This window comes from Zalophus californianus, chromosome 16 (genome assembly GCF_009762305.2).
Source record: "Zalophus californianus isolate mZalCal1 chromosome 16, mZalCal1.pri.v2, whole genome shotgun sequence".
In the NCBI taxonomy this organism is placed as follows: domain Eukaryota; kingdom Metazoa; phylum Chordata; class Mammalia; order Carnivora; family Otariidae; genus Zalophus; species Zalophus californianus.
The window spans coordinates 12556778-12575810 of record NC_045610.1 but is presented as its reverse complement, the minus strand read 5'-3'; the positions used below and the strand labels follow the sequence as shown (position 1 = coordinate 12575810).

General features: G+C 52.6%; 1 protein-coding gene and 1 pseudogene across 10 annotated transcripts in view; both read left to right on the top strand.

The window, feature by feature from the left end:
• The window catches only part of LOC113939664 (myosin phosphatase Rho interacting protein), a 147194-nt gene extending 139194 nt beyond the window's left edge, over nucleotides 1-8000 (top strand). For 7 of the 10 annotated variants that reach the window (XM_027626098.2, XM_027626099.2, XM_027626101.2 and 4 more), the window contains 4 exons: nucleotides 285-371; nucleotides 1220-1382; nucleotides 2704-2789; nucleotides 7265-8000. In XM_027626098.2, coding sequence (XP_027481899.1) covers nucleotides 285-371; nucleotides 1220-1382; nucleotides 2704-2789; nucleotides 7265-7336 — 408 coding nt within the window. In that variant the 3' untranslated portion in view covers nucleotides 7337-8000. Of the gene's footprint in view, nucleotides 1-284; nucleotides 372-1219; nucleotides 1383-2703; nucleotides 2790-3332; nucleotides 3399-7264 lie in introns of all 10 variants that reach the window. The other 3 variants (XM_027626096.2, XM_027626104.2, XM_027626097.2) reach the window with 2 other exon arrangements.
• Nucleotides 8001-13793: 5793 nt separating this feature from the next.
• On the top strand, nucleotides 13794-18148 carry LOC113939117 (annotated as a pseudogene).
• Nucleotides 18149-19033: the final 885 nt, after the last annotated feature.

The window sequence follows — 19033 nt, the reverse complement described above, 5'->3', positions numbered from 1 at the left end:
ACAGTTTCAGCAGGATGCTTTCATGGGCCCCGGCCCGGGAGCTCACTGCGGCCCTCAGGCTGAGGAACGGGGTGCTCGGGTCTAGGAGGAATCGTGGGGATTTCTTTCTGTTTCTCTTTGTGATGGGCCAGCTGTTAGCAACGGTGAAGTGTATTTGCTGGCATTGGTGGTTGCATGTCACGGGGGGGTGGGGGGCAGGTCCCTGCTCGGCCGTCATCTTTGCTTTTGAGACTGGAAGTCCCTTTGCCCCTCAGTGTCAGCCCCTACTTCCTCTGTTTTTCTAGGTATTACTGCGGGTCAAGGAGTCAGAAATACAGTACCTGAAACAGGAGATCAGCTCTCTCAAGGATGAGCTGCAGACAGCGTTGCGGGTAATGGCACCTCCCCGCGGGAGACACATCTGAGGATGGGCTCGGGGTGGAGTGGGGACACCGGTCTCCAGAGCTCACAGAGCTCCAGAGCACTCACGCGCTCAAACTGTAGGCGCTTCGAGAGTAGATTTCATTCTCACGGGGAATGTGGTTTCAAAATTGAGCTTTCGTAAAACGCCAGCCTGTTAGCACATGTAGTAAAACTAAGGTCTCGCTGTGTTCCTGTCCTCCATGCCTCCTATGTGCTTTGGCAGGGACCGTGAGACCAGAGACAAATGTCGTCCTGGAAGGTGAGAGCTGGCTGAAACCCACCCGTCTGCACCAGGGCACTCTTGGAGGCAGGGAGAAGATGAGGGAAGCCCTGGTGGCCATTCAGTCACTTAGGAAATCCAAGACAGGGGTGCCTGGGTGGCTTAGTCGGTTAAACGCCTGCCTTCAGCTCAGGTCGTGATCCCGGGGTCCTGGGATGGAGCCCCACGTCGGGCTCCTTGCTCAGCGGGGAGTCTGCCTCTCCCCCAGCTCATGCTCATGCACTCTCTCTCTCAAATAAATAAAACCTTAAAAAAAAAAAAAAAAAATCTAAGAGGGTGGTTTCCAGAAGGTCTGCAGTGGGTCAGGGCCACGCCTGTGCTTGTCAGAGTTCCTGGGCATGCTCGCCCCGCGTCCGACAGAGACTCTCCGCTCTGTCTGTTTCACTTCATACTCAGTGTCGGCCTCTGGAAGACAGGGGTCCCCTGCCTCCCCAACTGTGGATGGCACCCCCCAGTCATTCTGCAGAGCATTCCAGCCTCGCGGAGACAGACCGCCCAGCCCGGCCCTAACCACCCCTTGCTTCTGCTCTTCTCAAGGACAAGAAGTACGCTAGTGACAAGTACAAGGACATCTACACGGAGCTCAGCATTGTGAGGGCAAAGGCCGACTGTGACATCAGCAGGTTGAAAGAGCAGCTGAAAGCGGCAACGGAAGCACTGGGTGAAAAATCCCCCGAAAACACCCCCGTGTCAGGATACGGTGAGTTCCCTGGGCTCCGGGCCAGGACCCCGTAGCTTGTGGTCCGAGTGTGTTAGTGGCGCTGCTGTGAAGGCAGAGGAGCCTGGGTCTGTATCGAGACATGCATTTCGTCACCCAGAACCACCGGAGGGGCGCCGGACCCCGGCCTCCGCGGGGGAGCCATCTTCTTCCCGGCATGCCACGAGGCGACCCCCTACTCACTGCCTTGAGGGGACGTCGCACTGTCCGTGTGATTTTCACAGGAATCCCAGTTTGCATTTTTGCGTTTTCCTGAAGAAAGTCCATAGTTTGGTGACGGCAGCTGTCACTAAATTAGTTACTTGATCCTGGGCCTTGACCATACAATCTGCAAGAGGCCATGCGGGTGGGGGGAGGGGCAGGGAGGACATGGCTCCTGACAGCGTGTGTAGCTCACCGATACCCAGAAAACGACCCTGTTTTCTCTCAGCCGGCCAAGCAGGAGCGATTGCAGCCGCCCGGGCGCGTAGGCAGACACAAGGTCACTTGCGTTGCCACTGGAGGACAAGTCGGCTGTCTTTCTGGAATCAGTCAGGCAATACCCAAGCACCACTCAGCAGCAAACTGTAGACTAACTCTGGAAGCCAGGTCACCAAGTGACAACAGTGGCTGCTCCTGAGGGGGAGCCCAGGGTGGCCGGGGCCGTGGAGAGAGGAAGGCCTAGCATTTGGGGGTGGGTGCAGAGCTTCTGTGACCTGCCAGGTGACCTGAAAAATGCATGCATGGAAAGGAGCCAACAAGGATAGGTAGCATTTGCAGCAGATCGAGGCCCATGGCTTCACAACACCGTGAAATACCAGCCATTGTTAAGAGAAACCAGGCAGACCTTTCTGTTCTGACCTGGAACGAGATCCATTAACAGGATATACCAAGTGCAACCCCCCGCCCCCAGCAGGACACGCGGCGTGGGGGGGACCCAGTGTACATTTGTTTCCTAGCCGACTTTACTCCAAACTGAATGGTGGCTGTCTCGATGGGGGCGGATTACAACTGTTGCTGTTCTGCTTTATAACAGTGCTGGGTTGCCAGGAGGAAGGTGGGAGTAAGTAAGTAACAGGACCGAAACGTCCCTGGCCCTCCCGTGCAGACACAGACGGAGGAGCCTAGCGCAGTGCCGCACAGACGTCCTCTGGCCGGTCCAGGAGCTAGCGTGTTTTATGGTCATTGGCTTTGTTTTCTCTTGAAGTTGTTTAAGGAACTGCCATAGGTGTGTGGTGATAACAGTAAGCCTGGCAGATTTTTAAACAGTCCGGTTGCACAGGGTTTTATAAAACAAAAGTAATGGGTCCATTTGTTCCTTCAGATATAATGAAATCTAAAAGCAACCCTGACTTCTTAAAGAAAGACAGATCCTGTGTCAGCCGGCAACTCAGAAACATCAGGTCCAAGGTGAGTGTGGGGTGCAACCCCAGGGTGTGGGGGACTCTCGGACGTTAGAGAGAGGAGCCGGGGTCAGAGCCCACCACGGGCCGCAGCAGGGGTTCCCTGGTCCCAGAACACCTCTGGCTCCACATGCCTACTTGCTGGGCCAGTTCTGGTGACTTCGAGCCCTGTTTCGCCTTCGTGCTGAAGTGGAACTGACTTCTGACAGTGACAGTTGAGGGGCCAGGCCTACAAGAAGCAGGGCTTGCGGTGATTTCGACCTTGGACCTCCAAGGCCAGATCTCCCCCCAGACGCCCCCTGGGCCAGCCCCACTCTGTCTGCGCTTCTTCACATGGCCCTAATGTAATATTGATGCCGCACCTTCAAGAGAGGAAGCTGCCTACACCTCTTCCCTCAGCCACAGAGTAGCATATACCCCGGTGGGTCCCTTGCCCGCTGCGCGCCTCCCCACGGAAAGGATGGGCGGAGGGTGGGAGTAATGAGCATGTTGCATTTAGGATTTATTGTGTGTGTGTGTGTGTCTTATTTTTTGCTCTTTCCTCTGACAGTCCGTAATTGAGCAGGTCTCATGGGATAACTGAAACGAGCCCGCTTCCAGGTCCCCTGTCATGTAGGTAAACCACCTCTCACCACCCACCCACCTGCCACCCTCGAGGGGGTGGCTACCTGCATGCACTGCTCACACCTCCATAGCAAGCTCCTTGTTTTATTGTTACTTTATCTGCTCCAGCAAGCACATACACCATCCTGGTCAAGTTTCTTTAACCCATTCTGGGGACTTAACTGGCCCTTTAACCTCTTCCCAGAGTTGACCCTTTGCCGAGGGGAGCTCCCCCCCAGCTTGGCAGGCGGCCCACAGAGGCAGCATCTCGGGTGGGCATGGGCCTGTGAGCGGCCCCCGGCACTGGTCAGCGTGCATGGCGATTGATCTGTGCTTTACACGTTCTCTGGGGAAACCCATCTTGCCCTCCGTCAAGAGAGGCCCTGACAGAGACCCAGCAGCCACTGACAAGCAGAGTCTCCCATCGCTAAGAAGCCCCCACCGCGTTAGTTCATAGGCCAAGGCAGGGCGGAGCCTGGGTTTCAGGGAGCTGGTGCCTTGTGGGCATGGCCGGGAAAACGGCTCAGCAGAGCAAGGGGACTAGGGGGGGTTGGGGCAGAAGGGTTACTAGCACTTTTTTTGTTTTTGTTTTAACAAAACAAAAGCTTCTCTCGGGGTGCCACTGAAGGCAGAGGTACAAAGAAAGGAGGTAGGGGCACCGAAGTGCTGGCTGAGAAACATCAGCCTGTTTGCAAATACACAGAAGGACAGTGGGCTCATGCCTGGACCGTACCCAGTCTCCACACCAGGCTGTGCATCCCAGGTACCCAGCTGCTCACTGCAAAGTGTGCTTCTGGGTGAGCTGACTTGATCTCAGTAATTCTCCGACGATAAGGTTAAGAACAGCAGGAAGAACCCCAGGGCTGGGACACGCCCCTGGCCGAGGGGACACGGACATGGGCCCAGGGCCGCACAGCACGGCTCCTTTTGTTTACGTGCCTGGGGTTCACGCTCATGCGGGACCCTCAGTCCAGCATCCTCTGGCTAAGGGGCTGTAGCCCAGTGGCTTGGGGGAAACGGGTTTGCTTTAGGAAGACTTTTAGGAAAATCCCAAATATTTTATACCTAGTCAGTTTGGCTTTATTTATTCTTCTGCAGCCCCAAATCACTTATAACCAAATATGGTTTAGGGTTGATTGTAAACTTGGTTTAGGCTTTTTCCCTAAACATGAAAAACATTCTGTTTGGCAAAAGTAGAACCTGTTCTTTGGTTTATGGTTTTCATATTAAAGATTGTATTTTCTATTTGAGGTTGAAGCGTAGCTGTTACAACCTCACTGTTAATGATTTAGGCCTTGTGCCCATGCTGTAAATGACAGTCCATGAAAAACCTCTCGCTCCCTTCTGGAAAGCCTTGCTGCAGTGTGGCCACCCCGTCAGGACAGAGTATGTGTCCGAGTCCCTGTGGAGGAATAAAAATACATGGGGATTCTGGACCAAAGGGGCAGAAAATCGGTGAAAAGACCTTTATCAGTAAGGGCCTTTGCAGGGGGTGTGCTGGGAAAACCTTTTATGCCGGCCGGGAAAGAGCTAAGGCAAAGGTAGAAAGCGAGGGAACTGTCAGGCACGCGCAGAAGGTCTGCCTGGGCCTCCAGGGCGGCCTCAGACTCTCAGAGGTGCCAGGCCCCAGACAGGAGCGGTAAGAAGCCCAGGAATGGGGTTTCTCCAGATGTCTTTGAGTCCACGTTTGGCTTGGCCGAGTTCCCAGAGGGTCGGTGGGCAGGCACAGTCCGGCTGGTGTGTGTAGAAAGACGGGGACCTTGCAGAGTCCTTAGGGACATGTGTTGTGATGCCAAGCAAGGCTGGAGCTGGTTGCAATGTCAGCGGGCACTCACACTCCGATGTGTGCTGTCCTTTTCCCCGACTGTATTTGGAGATCCCCTGCCACCACCACGGGAAGACCGGGGAATGAAGTTGCCCAGAAACCAAAGCTGTCACTGTGGGTGCTCTTTGTTACGGGATCTGATATGTACTGTTTTCTGTCCTTTATTGATGTTCTGGGTCTGTATCCTGCCTCACTCAAAAGGATGGCAAGTCTCGGCACCCAAAAAGTCAAGGCAAGCTCATTGCCTAAAAGCATCATGGCTTTTCTGGTATTGAGACCAGAGCAAACCTTTCTCCACAGGGTTCTCATGGAGGCCCCTGTCTGGTAGGCTGAGTACAGGGTCACCCAGGCGCTTGGTGCAGAGACCAGCCCTGTGGGAGGAATGAGCCACGGTGCACCCTGAGAACCCTTCTCCGGGTGTGCAGGGTCAGTGTGGGGCTTCCGTTCTTCCTGCTCGTACAGCTCTAGTGTACAGCAGTGTGTGGCACTGGGCACACAGCCGTGGGTCCCCCTCATCGCCCTGCCCCCCAGCTGCAGCCCTGAGCACAGCAGGACTCTCGGTACCCACGGGCAGGACGTTCGTGTCCCTTGGAAGTCCCCAGCTAGAAGAAAGCGGTGTGGCCCGTGACCGGCCTGCCTGTGGGCCTGGCACTTAGGGGCGGGGCGTCCCGCATCATGGCCACGCGTGCCCAGCACCTGTCCGAGACCAACTGCCTGAAGCAGTTGGGGGAAGACCCGAGAGCATCTGAGGCAATTGTGTGCATTAAGGGAATTTCAGGTTCAGAATGGGACATGGATTTGCCCCCATCTTCCGACCCAACTGGGTAGCAAGCTTCAGCAGTGACCCTAACCAACTGCTTATGTTTAGGTTCACCTGGACCAGTGGGTTTCAGAAAGGTTAGCCATAGAACACTTCATTTAAAAAAAAAAAAAAAAAACAGCTTTATTCATTTACACACATCCAGCTCCGTGGTACAGAAAGCAAGCAGAGCTGTTCTGCGTGACTGGGGGGAGGGGGGGCACACCGGGACGACCCGTCTTCCCTCCAACCTTGCAGGCAGCCGGGCCCCACAGGCCCCACTCACAGCCACGTGCTCTGAAGCATCAGGCTGGGCTCTCCAGGCCCACAGGACCAGCACGGTGCTCGGGTTTGGAGCTACAAGTGGTGTAGTCATCTGGAGTCTGCACCCAGGGCCAGCCCTGAGTTTGCCACGTCTCAGTGGAGCCTGGACCTTCGTGAGCTCTAGCACGTGCCGGCCAACCCCGGGAATTGGCAGTGGTGTCGAGACTTGCCACAAAGATCCCATGGCCGCTGAGGAGCCAGCCCCATCCCAGCCAGTGCTGGAGTAGCCTCAGCCGTGCCCCGAAGTGATCTTCCTTTCCTCACCGAGAAATTAGATCTTTGGGGAAAAGCCTCCAAGAGTAAAGCGGGACATACTTTCTCCCCGTTAGGAAAGTGTCACCTCCTCGAACCCACAGATTTAAACTTCGCCCAAGGTCACACATGAGAGTATTGGTTTCACGTTTTGAAAATCTTAGTGACTGCGTTGACATGTTCCCAGGTCCCCAGTCACAGCAACCGCCCCCCCCCAGCTGCTGCTCAGGGAGCGCCGGGAGCAGGCCCCCGGCCGCAAGCTGCGCAGCCCTCCTCCCGGCGCTCAGCGTCACGGTCACCGAGGAGCCAGACGTGGACAGGCCCCCCCCCCCCCCCCCAGGAGGAGGACATGGACGGGCGCATTTCTAGTTCTTGGCACAGCTTTTGCCCCTGGCTGAATCGATCTGATCGCTGCTTTTCTAAAGAGCCCTAAGCTCAGAGTTCAGCTGCTTACACACATGGTCTGTTTCTCTGGTTTTTTTCCTTTTTCATCCAGATAACACCGTTTCACAGGGGACGTCTCTCTCTCCTTAGCATGCCCCACTAATCTCTCGAGGAGCCCTTCCTGCCCCGCCCCGCACCCCGGCCCCTGCACCGCCGCCTGACTGCAGCCCCGCCCACGGCGCCGGGCCGGGTGCTTAACGGTCTCTCTCTCTCTCCTGCTCTCGTCTCCACGCAGAGTCTGAAGGAAGGCCTGACGGTGCAAGAACGCTTGAAGCTCTTTGAATCCAGGGACTTGAAGAAAGACTAGCCGTGTCCCGTTCCACTTGAACACACACCGCTCCCAGCCTGCGGCAGCGCTACCCTGTCCCTTCATTTTTTATTATTGTTGTTACTGTTGTCATTACCTGTGGGTCTGGATGCATGAGAGACTGGTTTATGGGCTGTTCACACCGTTCTCTGCTGTGTTGATTCCAGCTTCCTATGTCTCTGTCAAAGCTGGTTTTTCCCGTGGTATTCTCAAATTAGCCAAGCAGCGGGGGCCGGGAGGGCTGTCTGCTCCGGGCCGGGGTCTGTGCGGAGCCCCCGCCTGCCGCAGTCCGCCGCACTCACTGTCAGTATTAGGCCCAGCAGCCTGTCGCTAAGCTAGCTCGTCCCGCCGAGTGCACTGTGCGGGGTCAGGGCCCCGGGCGGCTCTCACTGTGCTGCGTGTGGGCCCCGCGGGGTGAGAACAGGGCGTCAGGCGGCCGCGCTGACCACACGCTAGCCTGCGGGAGGAGCAGGTTGGGGGGCATGGTCCGCAACCTCCACTCACCACCTCTGGCTTGGGAGAAGGACAGCACTTGGTACTTGTCCCACTCCTTCAGCTTAGAGCCACACCCAGGTCATCGTGGGGAACGTTTCACAACCTGGAAAATGTCGAAGGCAGCCATTCCTATTTTTGTTTGTTTTTTATTAAATCTTGCACAAAACCCCGGCCCCTCTCATTCCTTCCTACGCTCGTTCCTTTCTTGGTCACTAGCAGCCCTGGTCTTTTCGTAAAGACTTGGGAGTGTTGACCTGCGGCCCGGGGTTTCAGACTGTGCACATCGTGATGAATTCCCTTGGGTCGTCAGTCCTGCAAACGAAAAGCCTATTCGTGTCTTGAAGCTTTCTGAAAGCAACCTGCACATTCCTTTTGAGAAGGCTGAGGGAAGACCCCTGTGTTAAGTCAAGAAAGTACAGAGGATGTCGGAATCAGATGAAAACTGCCATTGTTATATGTTTTTAACTCTAACCTGAGCTCTGAGAAGTGCTCTTGCAGCGTCAGAGAGCCCAGAGTACACCTGTACTAACAAAGCTGCTTTTTCTACCCGTCAGAGTAAGCCCTTTTAACGTCCGGAAACACTGCAGTAGTTCTCGAGACTCTTCTGCCCTGGGGTTTGTGTCGCGGCCCCGGGAAGACCGTCAGTCGTCTTGAGGCGCGCAGCCCAGGCAAGTGGCAGCCGTGCTGTGGCCCTCGGGGCAGGCGGGGAGCGTCGCCAAGGAGGGTGCGGGGGAGCCTGTTCTGGTCTCGCTGTGTCAGCGCTGCCGTTAGGTCGGCAGGCCCTGGGCACATGGGTACTCGGGGGTAAAAATGGAGAAGTGACCGTGCTCGGTATCTAGATTCAGTTAAGACCAGGGTCATCCGCAGGAAGCCCTGGAAGGGCCTGGGGTGTGCGCGGCCTTGTCACTGGAATAAACTCGGGAGTTCTCCACGGGCATCGAGCCTTTCCCTCACCAGCTTCCAGACTCTCGCCCCACACGTGTCACTCCTTCGCTGCTATTCTTCCATGTTGTCCAAGGCAAGAGAATGTTAGGTCTGGTTTTTTAGTTCTGCTTCTCAGACACTGCTCCTCGCACCACCCCTTGTAGATTGGTGGTGTGTTTAGAAAGGACCATGATTTTGTGTGTGCCGCTCAGAATGGGAGTGTAGAGAAGGAATGCACGGGCCCCGGGGCCTGTTCTCTGGAACACTGTTCAGCGTGTGTGTTCTCCACGGCAGACAGCGACGTGCTGTCCAGCAGGATCTGGCCTCTGCTCAGCCTCTCTCGGCACTCACGTCACCCCTTGGAGAAGTCCCCCCATCTAGTGCAGTTTCCTCTGTGGCGGCCCTTGCTGTCTTGGGGACTCCGGCCCTCCCGCCTTCCTGGCAGGGTCGCTGCGCAGAGTCAGACTGTGGCCAGGGTGTGAAATCTGCGGCGCTTTGAATAGGTCGAAGAGCACCTTACGTACTCTGTCGTTTCCCGTGGAGGTTAAGACGTCCGGAATTGTGGGAGCAGGAGTTGAGGGCGGCCCGTGGAGGTCGAAGGCAGAGACAGGGCAACACCTCCTCCTCGCCGCAGAGACAGCTCACTGTCCCGGGGCGGCTGCCGTCGGGGGGTTACTGGGAAGGAGACTAGAAATGGGGGCACTCTGGCTCCTCTCCAGCAAAAGCCTGATCCTGCTGCAGCCCCCAGAAAAAGCCCCGAGTGTCGCAGGGTCATGACTGCTGAGGAGCCCGTTCTCTGGCTGGAGGGAGCAGGCAGAACAGAGCAAAGAGGGGCTTCACTGAGCTCCTGTGTGTCGCAGCCCAGCCCCCACTGCGCCCCCCCCCCCCCCCCCCCCCCCCCCCCCCCCCGCCGGGGACAAATTTAGCCACCAGCTTCCCGAGAGAAAAAAGGGTAGAATTGTGGAGGTGGACCGGGTGGGTTTCTGTGCTGGTAGAGAAAGGGTCCTTCGGGGGCTGCGGATGGGGTCGTATAGGTGATTGTCAACTCGGGGCGCCCCCCACCGCCCCCATGCCAACCACGCGGCGGGAGCGTCCCCACTGCCCCAGGGGTGGGGGGGGACATGAGAACACAGATCGAGTCTTCACAGCTGTGTTTCCTTCCCTGGGCACTAGCTCATCTGTAACCCGCTAGCCCCTGCAAGTGAGCCCCGCCAGGCGCGTGGAAAGGGGGCAAGGACCCCGGCTGGACGGGTCTCGTGAGCGCAGCCGCGCGCGGAAGAGCCGCCCTCCGCCGCTCAGGCTCCGCGGGCGGCGGGCGGCGGGCGGTGCCGGCGCCTGCGTGGGTTGAAGGCTGGCGTTCCGGGGGCACTGGCTGGCTGCAGCGTCCCCGTCGGCGCTGTGGCAGACGGAGCACTTTGTCATTGGAAGTGGGAGCTTGCGCCTTCGGGCATCAAGATGGGTCTGACTTTGAGGGAGGAAGTGAGGGCCGACCTGGGGCGACAGGCAGAGGCCACGGTGGCAGGTGTGCGTTTGTCCGGAGCCACGATCAGAGGCCCCTCCGTAGGAATCCAGCAAGTGGAGAGGCCGAGGGAAGGCCCGGGCTCTGGCTCGTGAAGTACAATCTGTCACTTGTTCCCTGGCCCACAGCGAGCCATCGGGGGCCTCACCAGGGCCAGCCTGGGAAAGAGAGGGAATTGCGGTTTTTAAAAAACGTAACTGTGACCCTGAGTCTGTCTAAAGGGGATTCTGACAGATAAGGCCAGGACACAAGACCGATGGCATAAAAAAACATCTTTAGAGATCTGTTTAATATTCTGGAACACTAACTGCTGGCCTGAGGATGGAACATGACCCTCTTTGTCACTGCTGCCTGGCGCTCCCCTCGGCAGGTCTGGTTTCTAAGCTCATCCTGGGCATGAGGCCGCGCGTCGGGCCACCTCTGCTGGGCTGGAGCTGAGGGTGCTCCCTGGGACCACTTCTCTCTGGCCATAAGATGACAGCTGTGCCAGGGTCCCCACCGGCTCACTGGCTAACCCGCCAGGTCTGTTCCCCACTCCCAACAGGCCAGCAGGCAGTGAATCTCTCCTTTAAAAGGTCCCTCCCTCCCACACTTGCTAACTCCCGGCTCGGGCCGGCCCCTGGCCCCTTCGGCTGAGTCGGCCTGCAGGCTCTCCCCCGCCTCGGTGCCTGCCTGCTGGCTTCACGCCTAGCCACGTACCGATTCTGGATTCTGCCGCTCAGGCCCGAAGGTCGGAGGCAGTTCTTCTCCGGGTCTCAAAGCTGTTTTCAGTTAGAGCGGAAGGAATGTAACCCATCAGCCTCTTGAATGCGAGAGTGTTCCTGAAAGGCACTTTCCTCCTCATTGTCCTAAAGAAGCTTGGAATTTTTAACACTCTCCATTCTAGACACAATTTCAGAAAGCCCGAAAACTAAAACAGAATTCGGCGACCCACTGTTATCACCAAGCAAGCCTGAAGCGGGGGGGGGGGGGGGGAGTGTATTTTCAAAGGTTTACAAAGGACAGGGAAGTATGTAGTCCTCCACCTAAAAGGAATCAGATACTGAAAGGAAAACAGCTTGGCATGCTAACTGGAAGCTTCACTTCTCCAGAAACTTCAATCGTTTGTATTCCCTCCCACCCTGAACGTTCTGAAAGTGAGCTATGGCTGAGTTTTCTGTTCGGCTGGCATCTACTGTGTCAACAGGTCTCATCCGCCGCCCCGATGTGTCCCCACCGGGCGGAGTTGTGGCGAGCGCGTCTCCGTGCCCGGCACCACAGCCCCACCCTTCACACGGGCTTGGGAACCGGCTGGTGCTGAAGCTTCTGGAAGTTCCAGGATTGGCACACTGCTTTTTTCCTCTTCCGTCCTAGGCCCCTCCGCCTCCGCTCATTGTTGAGAGAGGAAGCCCTAGCTTCTAGCCCCGCTACAGCACCGGCCTCTCCACCGGCGAGTGCGAAGGAGCACGGGCGGGTTTCCCACATGCTTCACACGTGGGGCTTTCTCTCGGCTTTTCCCTGCCACCAGGCCCCTACAAGCTGTGAGCTCAGATGCTGCCCATCTAATCCTGGGAAAGGTCTTTTTACCCACCTGAGATCGGGTCAAAAGCTAAAGTCCTTGGCTGTTCTCAGCACCGAGCAGGACACTGTGGGCACGTCCCTTCTTCATGGCCACATCTGCCCGGTCCTCGGAGTGCTGTTAGGACACGCCCCCCCCCCCCGCCCCCTTGTACTTGGGCTCGGTGCTGTGTGGTTGCACACCTGGACGCACACTCTTAGCAAGCTCATGCTTCCCACAGTTGAAGATTTAAGTTAAGGATGAGCCTGAAGTGAGTCCAGTAAACCCGCTGGTCTGGGGCCCTTTGCTGGGAAGCCATGACATACAGGCAGGTTGGAAATGAACAGGATCACTGTCTCCAAGGGCTGTCTGCTGGAAGAGACCCAGCCTCATTCTTGTGCCCTTTTGAGAACAAGTTTCAAGTATCCTTGTTTCTTTATAAAGGGAAGAGGGCTCCCTTCTCGAAGTGTTTCAACAAAAGATGCTCAGCAGAGTAGGAGGAACAGGTCAGCACCCCTACCCCGGCGTAGGGAGCCAGGACCACCTGCTCAGACGCAGCCTGGGCCCTTGTCCTCTACGCGTCCACACGGGCTTTGGGAAGAGAAGCCGCTGCGTGCTCTGTGTGGACGCCAGCCTTTCTGTATAGAAAAGCAGCCGTGTTTATTTTCTTTAAAAGAACCTGTACATTATCCAGAGTGAGCAGTGTAAATATTACTGGGAAGTTACCGTAGGGATTTTCTGTGTGTGTGACAAAGTTTGTGTGGGTTTAAAAAAAATCCTATGCAGACCTCCCTTTGTAAGCTGGGGCGGACACCTTTGGGTACAACCTTGAACTCCACCCAGCGTTATAAGGAAATGTTTTCCATGGCTGATGTGTCTCTTTAAAAGCTGTGGCCACTTCACGGGGAGTTAGAGTGTATGACCGTGAGTACAGTAGGCCGCGTCCGTGCCCTGTGCCTGTGGCAAGAACACTATGATGCTTGCCGCCAGCTCCCCCACCAACGCCCCCCCCCCCCAGCCCTCCAGGGAGGGCAGCACAGGGAAGCGGGGCCGTCTTCCCCACACCCTGGCCGGGCTCATGGAAGACTTGGAAGGAGATGTCATTTCAAACACAGTTGTCGCAGGACCGGCCCGAACGGGTGACCTGTGAGCACTCACTGGGCCAGGTGTCTGCATCTCAGCTCCTGGGTTCTATCATGGGACAGCATCGACAGCGCCAGCCTGGCCATGCGGTCACACCATCTCAGAACTGGATCGTCCGGTCCTCAGGCTGAGCCAGGAGGGCGTGCAGGTCTCAAGGGGAAGGGACGCGGTCCGTGGGTGCCAGTCGGGGGGGGGGGCGCGGGGGGCTTCCCAGGATGCAGTTGGAACGCCGTGAAGGAGCGGAGTTCTGGAAAGGCGGTGGTCGCCGGACACGGGGCACCTGTCACCTGTCCTGGGCCTCGGTTCTTTGCCCTTCAAAACTAGTAACACACATTTCAGTTTTGTTTTATAGGAAGCTAGGAATAGATCATATAAAGAACACTAAGGTCATTATTGTGTCACGTTTCTATCACAAAACCAATTAAAGTGGATTTTAGGATTTACCTTTAGTATTAACGACTTATCTACTGATGTATTTGTTAGGACTTAAAACCAGTTAAGTGATAAGGATTCATGTGATTTTCCTAAGTAATATTTATAAAATGTAAAGTTTCTAAGTGACTCCTCAGCAACTGTAATTCTTAGTAACTTTTCTCACTAGTAGACTCTTCTATCGGCGTGAACGTCTCCAGTCAGCTCTGGGGGACACCGTGCCGAGCCGCGGGGGGGAGCGGACGCACGGACAGAGTGCAGCATGTACATACCGTTTTCTGCTGACAAGTTGGGAAATAATCCACAGCAGAGACTCTGCCGCCGCGAATTCTTTCAGCCGTCCGGTGATACTCAAACCCCAGGCTTGTATGATTCTAACTGGGGTTTAATTTCTGTAATAACGCAAAATGATAATGTTCACCAAACCCAAAGTGCTGTGCGGAGGCAAGCAGAGGCTCAGGGAGTGCGAGTGGGTCCTGCAGGCCCACCTGCAGGTGCAGTGGGGCCTCCGGGGCAGGGGCGGGGGGCGGCGGGCGGCTCCCGTCAGCGGCGCCATCCTCCCCGACAGATGAGCCCGGCCGGCTGAGCCGCCCGCCCTCTGTGACAATTCAAGATTGTCATGGTGTCATTGCAGCTGTTTTTTTTTAATTAACAAAGTTTCTGAACGACTGTTCACTACAGTTTGAAGTGTTACTTTGTCAGAATATTTATTCCTTTGTGTGACATGCTAGATTCCCGTGGATGTAGCTGATCATTTCTATTTTGTAAATATTACCTAACTTTACATAAACTATATCATAATAAACTATTTTTGCATCACCCTTTGCATGCTGTGAATGAGATTTTGTGTAATGGAGAGACATGCAAAATATGCATTTAGGTCAACACTGTCAAAATTCAGAAACTGGTCAGTAGCCTAGAGACTTCTACTGGAGTTTTTGTTTTTACTTTTTATAATCTGCTTATTTTTAAATAGTGTTTTCAGAGTTTGGGATTCGTTGTCAGCATTTTAAAATCAGGAGATTTCACATAAAAATCTGTATTGCACATGTTCACATACAACCCAGTAAGTATTTTGCATCCTGAATCGAATGAAGGGACATTGGCTCTGTTACAGAAACCTCCAGGGGAGGCCAAGCACAGAACGAAGTACTGAGGAGACAAAGGAGCTATATAACTGGCAATCAAGGAACTAGAATTCTCTAGTCTCTGCGCCTTTAGTATTAATCTAAAGCGTTACTTTTTGTTTAGAAAATACATCGTACCTCATGACCAAATACACACGCACGCACACCCCAACCACAACCCAACATTTCACAAAACGATGCACCCACTACAACGTGCTACGATGTCTACATTCTATTTAACTTTTTAAAATTCTGGTTGTGACCTACTGAGTAAATTTACAATAAGAAACTGGAGGTTTTCCAATATTGCCACAACCTTTGGAATGAAATATGTGAAAATGTGTGGAAATCCCCAAGTTTTATTCAAATAAACACAAAAATTAAAATCAGACTCTACCTATTGGAAATCAACTTATGGACTTCACAAAACTTAGGAAACACAGAGTACAGGCAGACAAAGGGTACACAGTTCCAGCGTGCTGTTCTAATTGCATAAGGGTGTTGCAATGATTTTTTGTCTGTTAAGAAAATGCTAGACACCGGTCTGATGTAATGGTATCCTAACAGCTTGAACACACTTCTGTCTAAGCTACGTCGGTGCAGTTTTGAACATCAGTTGGCATTTGGAAAATCCAGCACCCTTTATGATGAAAACACTCAGCAAGAACAGAAGGGAGCTTTTTCAATATGATAAAGAACATCTATTAAAAAAAAGACAACTTCATACTTTACGATAAAAACCTGGAAGCTTCCCCCGCTAAGGTCGGCAACAAAACAAGGGTATCTGTTGTCAACATGTCTGTTCAGCACTGTTCTGGAGATTCTAGCCTCGCAAGAAAAAGGAGAAACATCCATACTGGAAAGGAAGAAGTAAAACTGTATTTGTACATGACATGATCTTGTATATGGGAGATCCTGAGGAATCCACCCCAAAAAACCTATTAAAATGATAGAGGAGTTCTGGGCGCCTCGGTGGCTCAGTTGTTAAGCGTCTGCCTTCGGCTCAGGTCATGGTCCCCGGGTCCTGGGGTCGAGGCCCACATCGGGCTCCCTGCTCCGCAGGGAGCCTGCCTCTCTCTCTCCCCACTCCCCCTGCTTGTGTTCCTGCTCTCACTGTCTCTGTCAAATAAATGAATAAAATCTTAAAAAAAAATTATAGGAGTTCTGCAGTTTTGCAGGATACAAGATTCATATACAAAAATGAATTGTGTAACACCCTCCAGTCCCATCCACGTTGTTGCAAATGGCAAGATTTCATTCCTTTTGATGGCTGCATAATATTCCATTTGTGTGTGTGTGTGTGTGTGTGTGTGTGTGTGTGTGTGTGTGTACACACATACCACATCTGGTATTATGCTGAGCAAAATAAGTCAATCAGAGAAAGACATGTATCCTATGACCTCACTGATAGGAGGAATTCTTAATCTCAGGAAACAAACTGAGGGTTGCTGGAGTGGTGGGGGGTGGGAGGGATGGGGTGGCTGGGTGATAGACATTGGGGAGGGTATGTGCTATGGTGAGTGCTGTGAATTGTGCAAGACTGTTGAATCACAGATCTGTACCTCTGAAACAAATAATGCAACATATGTTAAGAAAAAAAAAAGGAGGGGAAGAATGAAGGGGAGTAAGTCGGAGGGGGAGACGAACCATGAGAGACGATGGACTCTGAAAAACAAACTGAGGGTTCTAGAGGGGAGGGGGGGTGGGGGGATGGGTTAGCCTGGTGATGGGTATTAAAGAGGGCTCCTTCTGCGTGGAGCACTGGGTGTTATGCACAACAATGAATCATGGAACAGTACATCCAAAACTAATGATGTAACGTATGGTGATTAACATAAGAAAAAAATTGTATTAGGTAACAATCTGAAACACATTAAGAAAACAATTCCCTTGCAATAATATCAAAAAGAATGAAATACTTGGGAATCAATTTTTTAAAAGAAGTGTAAGACTTACCCATTCAAACTACGAAAGATTATTTAAAGAAGAGGAAGCCTACATTCATGGGTTGGAAAATACGATATTGTTAGAATGGGAATACTCCCCAAACTTGATCTACGGATTCAACGCAATTCCTATCAAAACTCCAGCTGCTTTTGCCAAAAGTTGATAGGCTGATTCTAAGATTCATATAGAAATATAACACGAGGGCACCTGGGTGGCTCAGTCGGTTAAGCGTCTGCCTTCGTCTCAGGTCATGATCCCCGGGTCCTGGGATCGAGCCCCGCATCCGGCTCCCTGCTCGGCGGGGAGCCTGCCTCTCCCTCTCCCTGCCGCTCTGCCTACTTGTGTTCTCTCTCTAGCTCTCTGTCAAATACATAATAAAATCCTTAAGAAAAGAAAAAGAAATGTAACAGGACCCAGAGTAGCCAAAACAATGTTGGAAAGAACAAAGTCAAAGGACTTACTTACTGGGTTTCAAAACTTGCCACAAACGCTAAGTAGTCAAGATAGTGTGGTCCTGGCAGAGGGACTGACCTATAGGTCAGTGAACCATAATTAAGAATCCAGAAATAAGTGAATACATTCTGGAATGAATTGATTTTTGACAAGGGTGCAAAACCATTCAGCGGGGAAAGAAGTCTTTCCACAAATGGTGCTGGGACAAGTAGCTATTCACATGCAAAAGAATGCCGTTGAACCCCCTTCCTCACACCATACACAAAAAATTAACTCAAAAGGGGTCACAGGCCGAAAGCAGGCAGGCCCGATGGGGGCCAGCAACGAGGACAGGAGAACATGGCACACACAGCCACATTGAGGCCTCACCTTTCCACTCCGCTGCGTTTCCCGCCACCTCCGACCCCCGAGGATCATCTACCCTGGGGTACAGATTAAAAAGCCAGTAGCAACTGGTCAGGCGAAGAACGGCATTGAAGCATTTCCAGCCAACAGGTGCTTTGGAGGATTTCGGGAAGGTTTGGAACATGACAGTGTTGAACTGCAAAACGAAATTTGCTGTCTACTTACCACCAAAGGCAGAAACCGGAAAATGCCCTAGTTTAACTCGAACAGAACAAAATTTTATATGAAAGTCGGGTTATCATCAAGCTGCTTCAGAACGTGGCCTTGTCGTCACCGTCCCAGATATCAGCCCTTGTGGCTGCAATAAAGGAGAAGGTGAGGGCTGGGACTCTGGCACCGGTGCTGGGTTCCGTGTGGATGCCACCGAGGAGCCTTGGAAAACGAGCGACAGAACGTACTCTTCTGTTACTAAGGAGCTTCCCCAACTCATAAAGGCTAGTTTTCCGGTGGCCCCCCAAAGGGTGTCTATTTTTGGCTACTCCAAAGGAGGCCATGGAGCTCTGATTTGTGCTCGGAGGAATCCTGGAAAACATAAATCTGTGTCAGCATTTGCTCTAGTTTGCAACACAGTGCTCTGTCCTTGGGGCAAAAGATCAAAGTAAATGGAAGGCTTATGATGCGAGCCATCTTGTGAAGTCCTATCCAGGTTCTCAGCTGGACATACTAATGGATCAAGGAAAAGACCGGTTCCTTTCAGATGGGCAGTTACTACCTGATAACTTCATACCTGTCTGTACAGGAAAAGAAAGTCCCTGTTGTTTTTAATACAAGAGGGTTATGCTCATAGCTACTACTTCATTGCACATCAGACATCCTGCAAAATTACGTGAATGCATGAAAAACTTCAGGTAAGAGAATTTCTTAAGGATTATAAAATTGTTATGAACAGATGTGCAGGGGAAAAGTATTTGAAAACACTGGATTGCACAGTGCTAAAAATGCACAGTTGAATCATAATTGGATCGCTTTCTGAATAAATCTATAAAGCCTGAAAAAAAAAATGGTTCACCAGGCTGACACGTAAGAGCTGAGAGTATAAGACTCAGAAAAAAACACAGAAGCAAATCTTTGTGACCTTGGGTTGGGCGATGGTTTCTTAGCTATGACACCAAAATACAAGCAGCAAGAGTAAAAACAGGCCAATAAACTGTATCAAAATTAGTAACACATAGCTGCACACAATACCCAAGAAAGTGAAAAGACTGCCCAGGGAATGGGAGAGTCTTTGCAAATCGTATTTCTCATACGGGATTTGAGTCCAAAATATAAAAAGAACTCTTATAATTCTTATAATTTGTCTTAAGTTGTAAGTCATAAGTTATAAACTTCTAAATCGATGATAAAAAGGCAAACCGATTTAAAAAAAATGGGCAAAGGACCTGAATAGACATTTCTCTGAAGACAACATATAAAAGGCAGTACATGAAGAGATGCTCGACATCCTCAGTCATCGGGGAAAACACAAGTCAAAACCACAATGAGACACCACCTCACACTCAACAGGTTGGCTATCACAGAAACAGTCAGTAGTTAATTTTTTGTTGGCAAGGATGTAGAGAAGAAGGAACCCTCACAGTCTGCTGGTCGGAATGTAAAATGGTTGCAGTCACTTTGGAAAAGTCTGGCAGTTTCTCAATAGCGTTTTAGGACCCAAAAATCCCACTCCTAGGTGTATACTCAAGAGAAATGAAAACATGCGTCTGCACGGACACTTA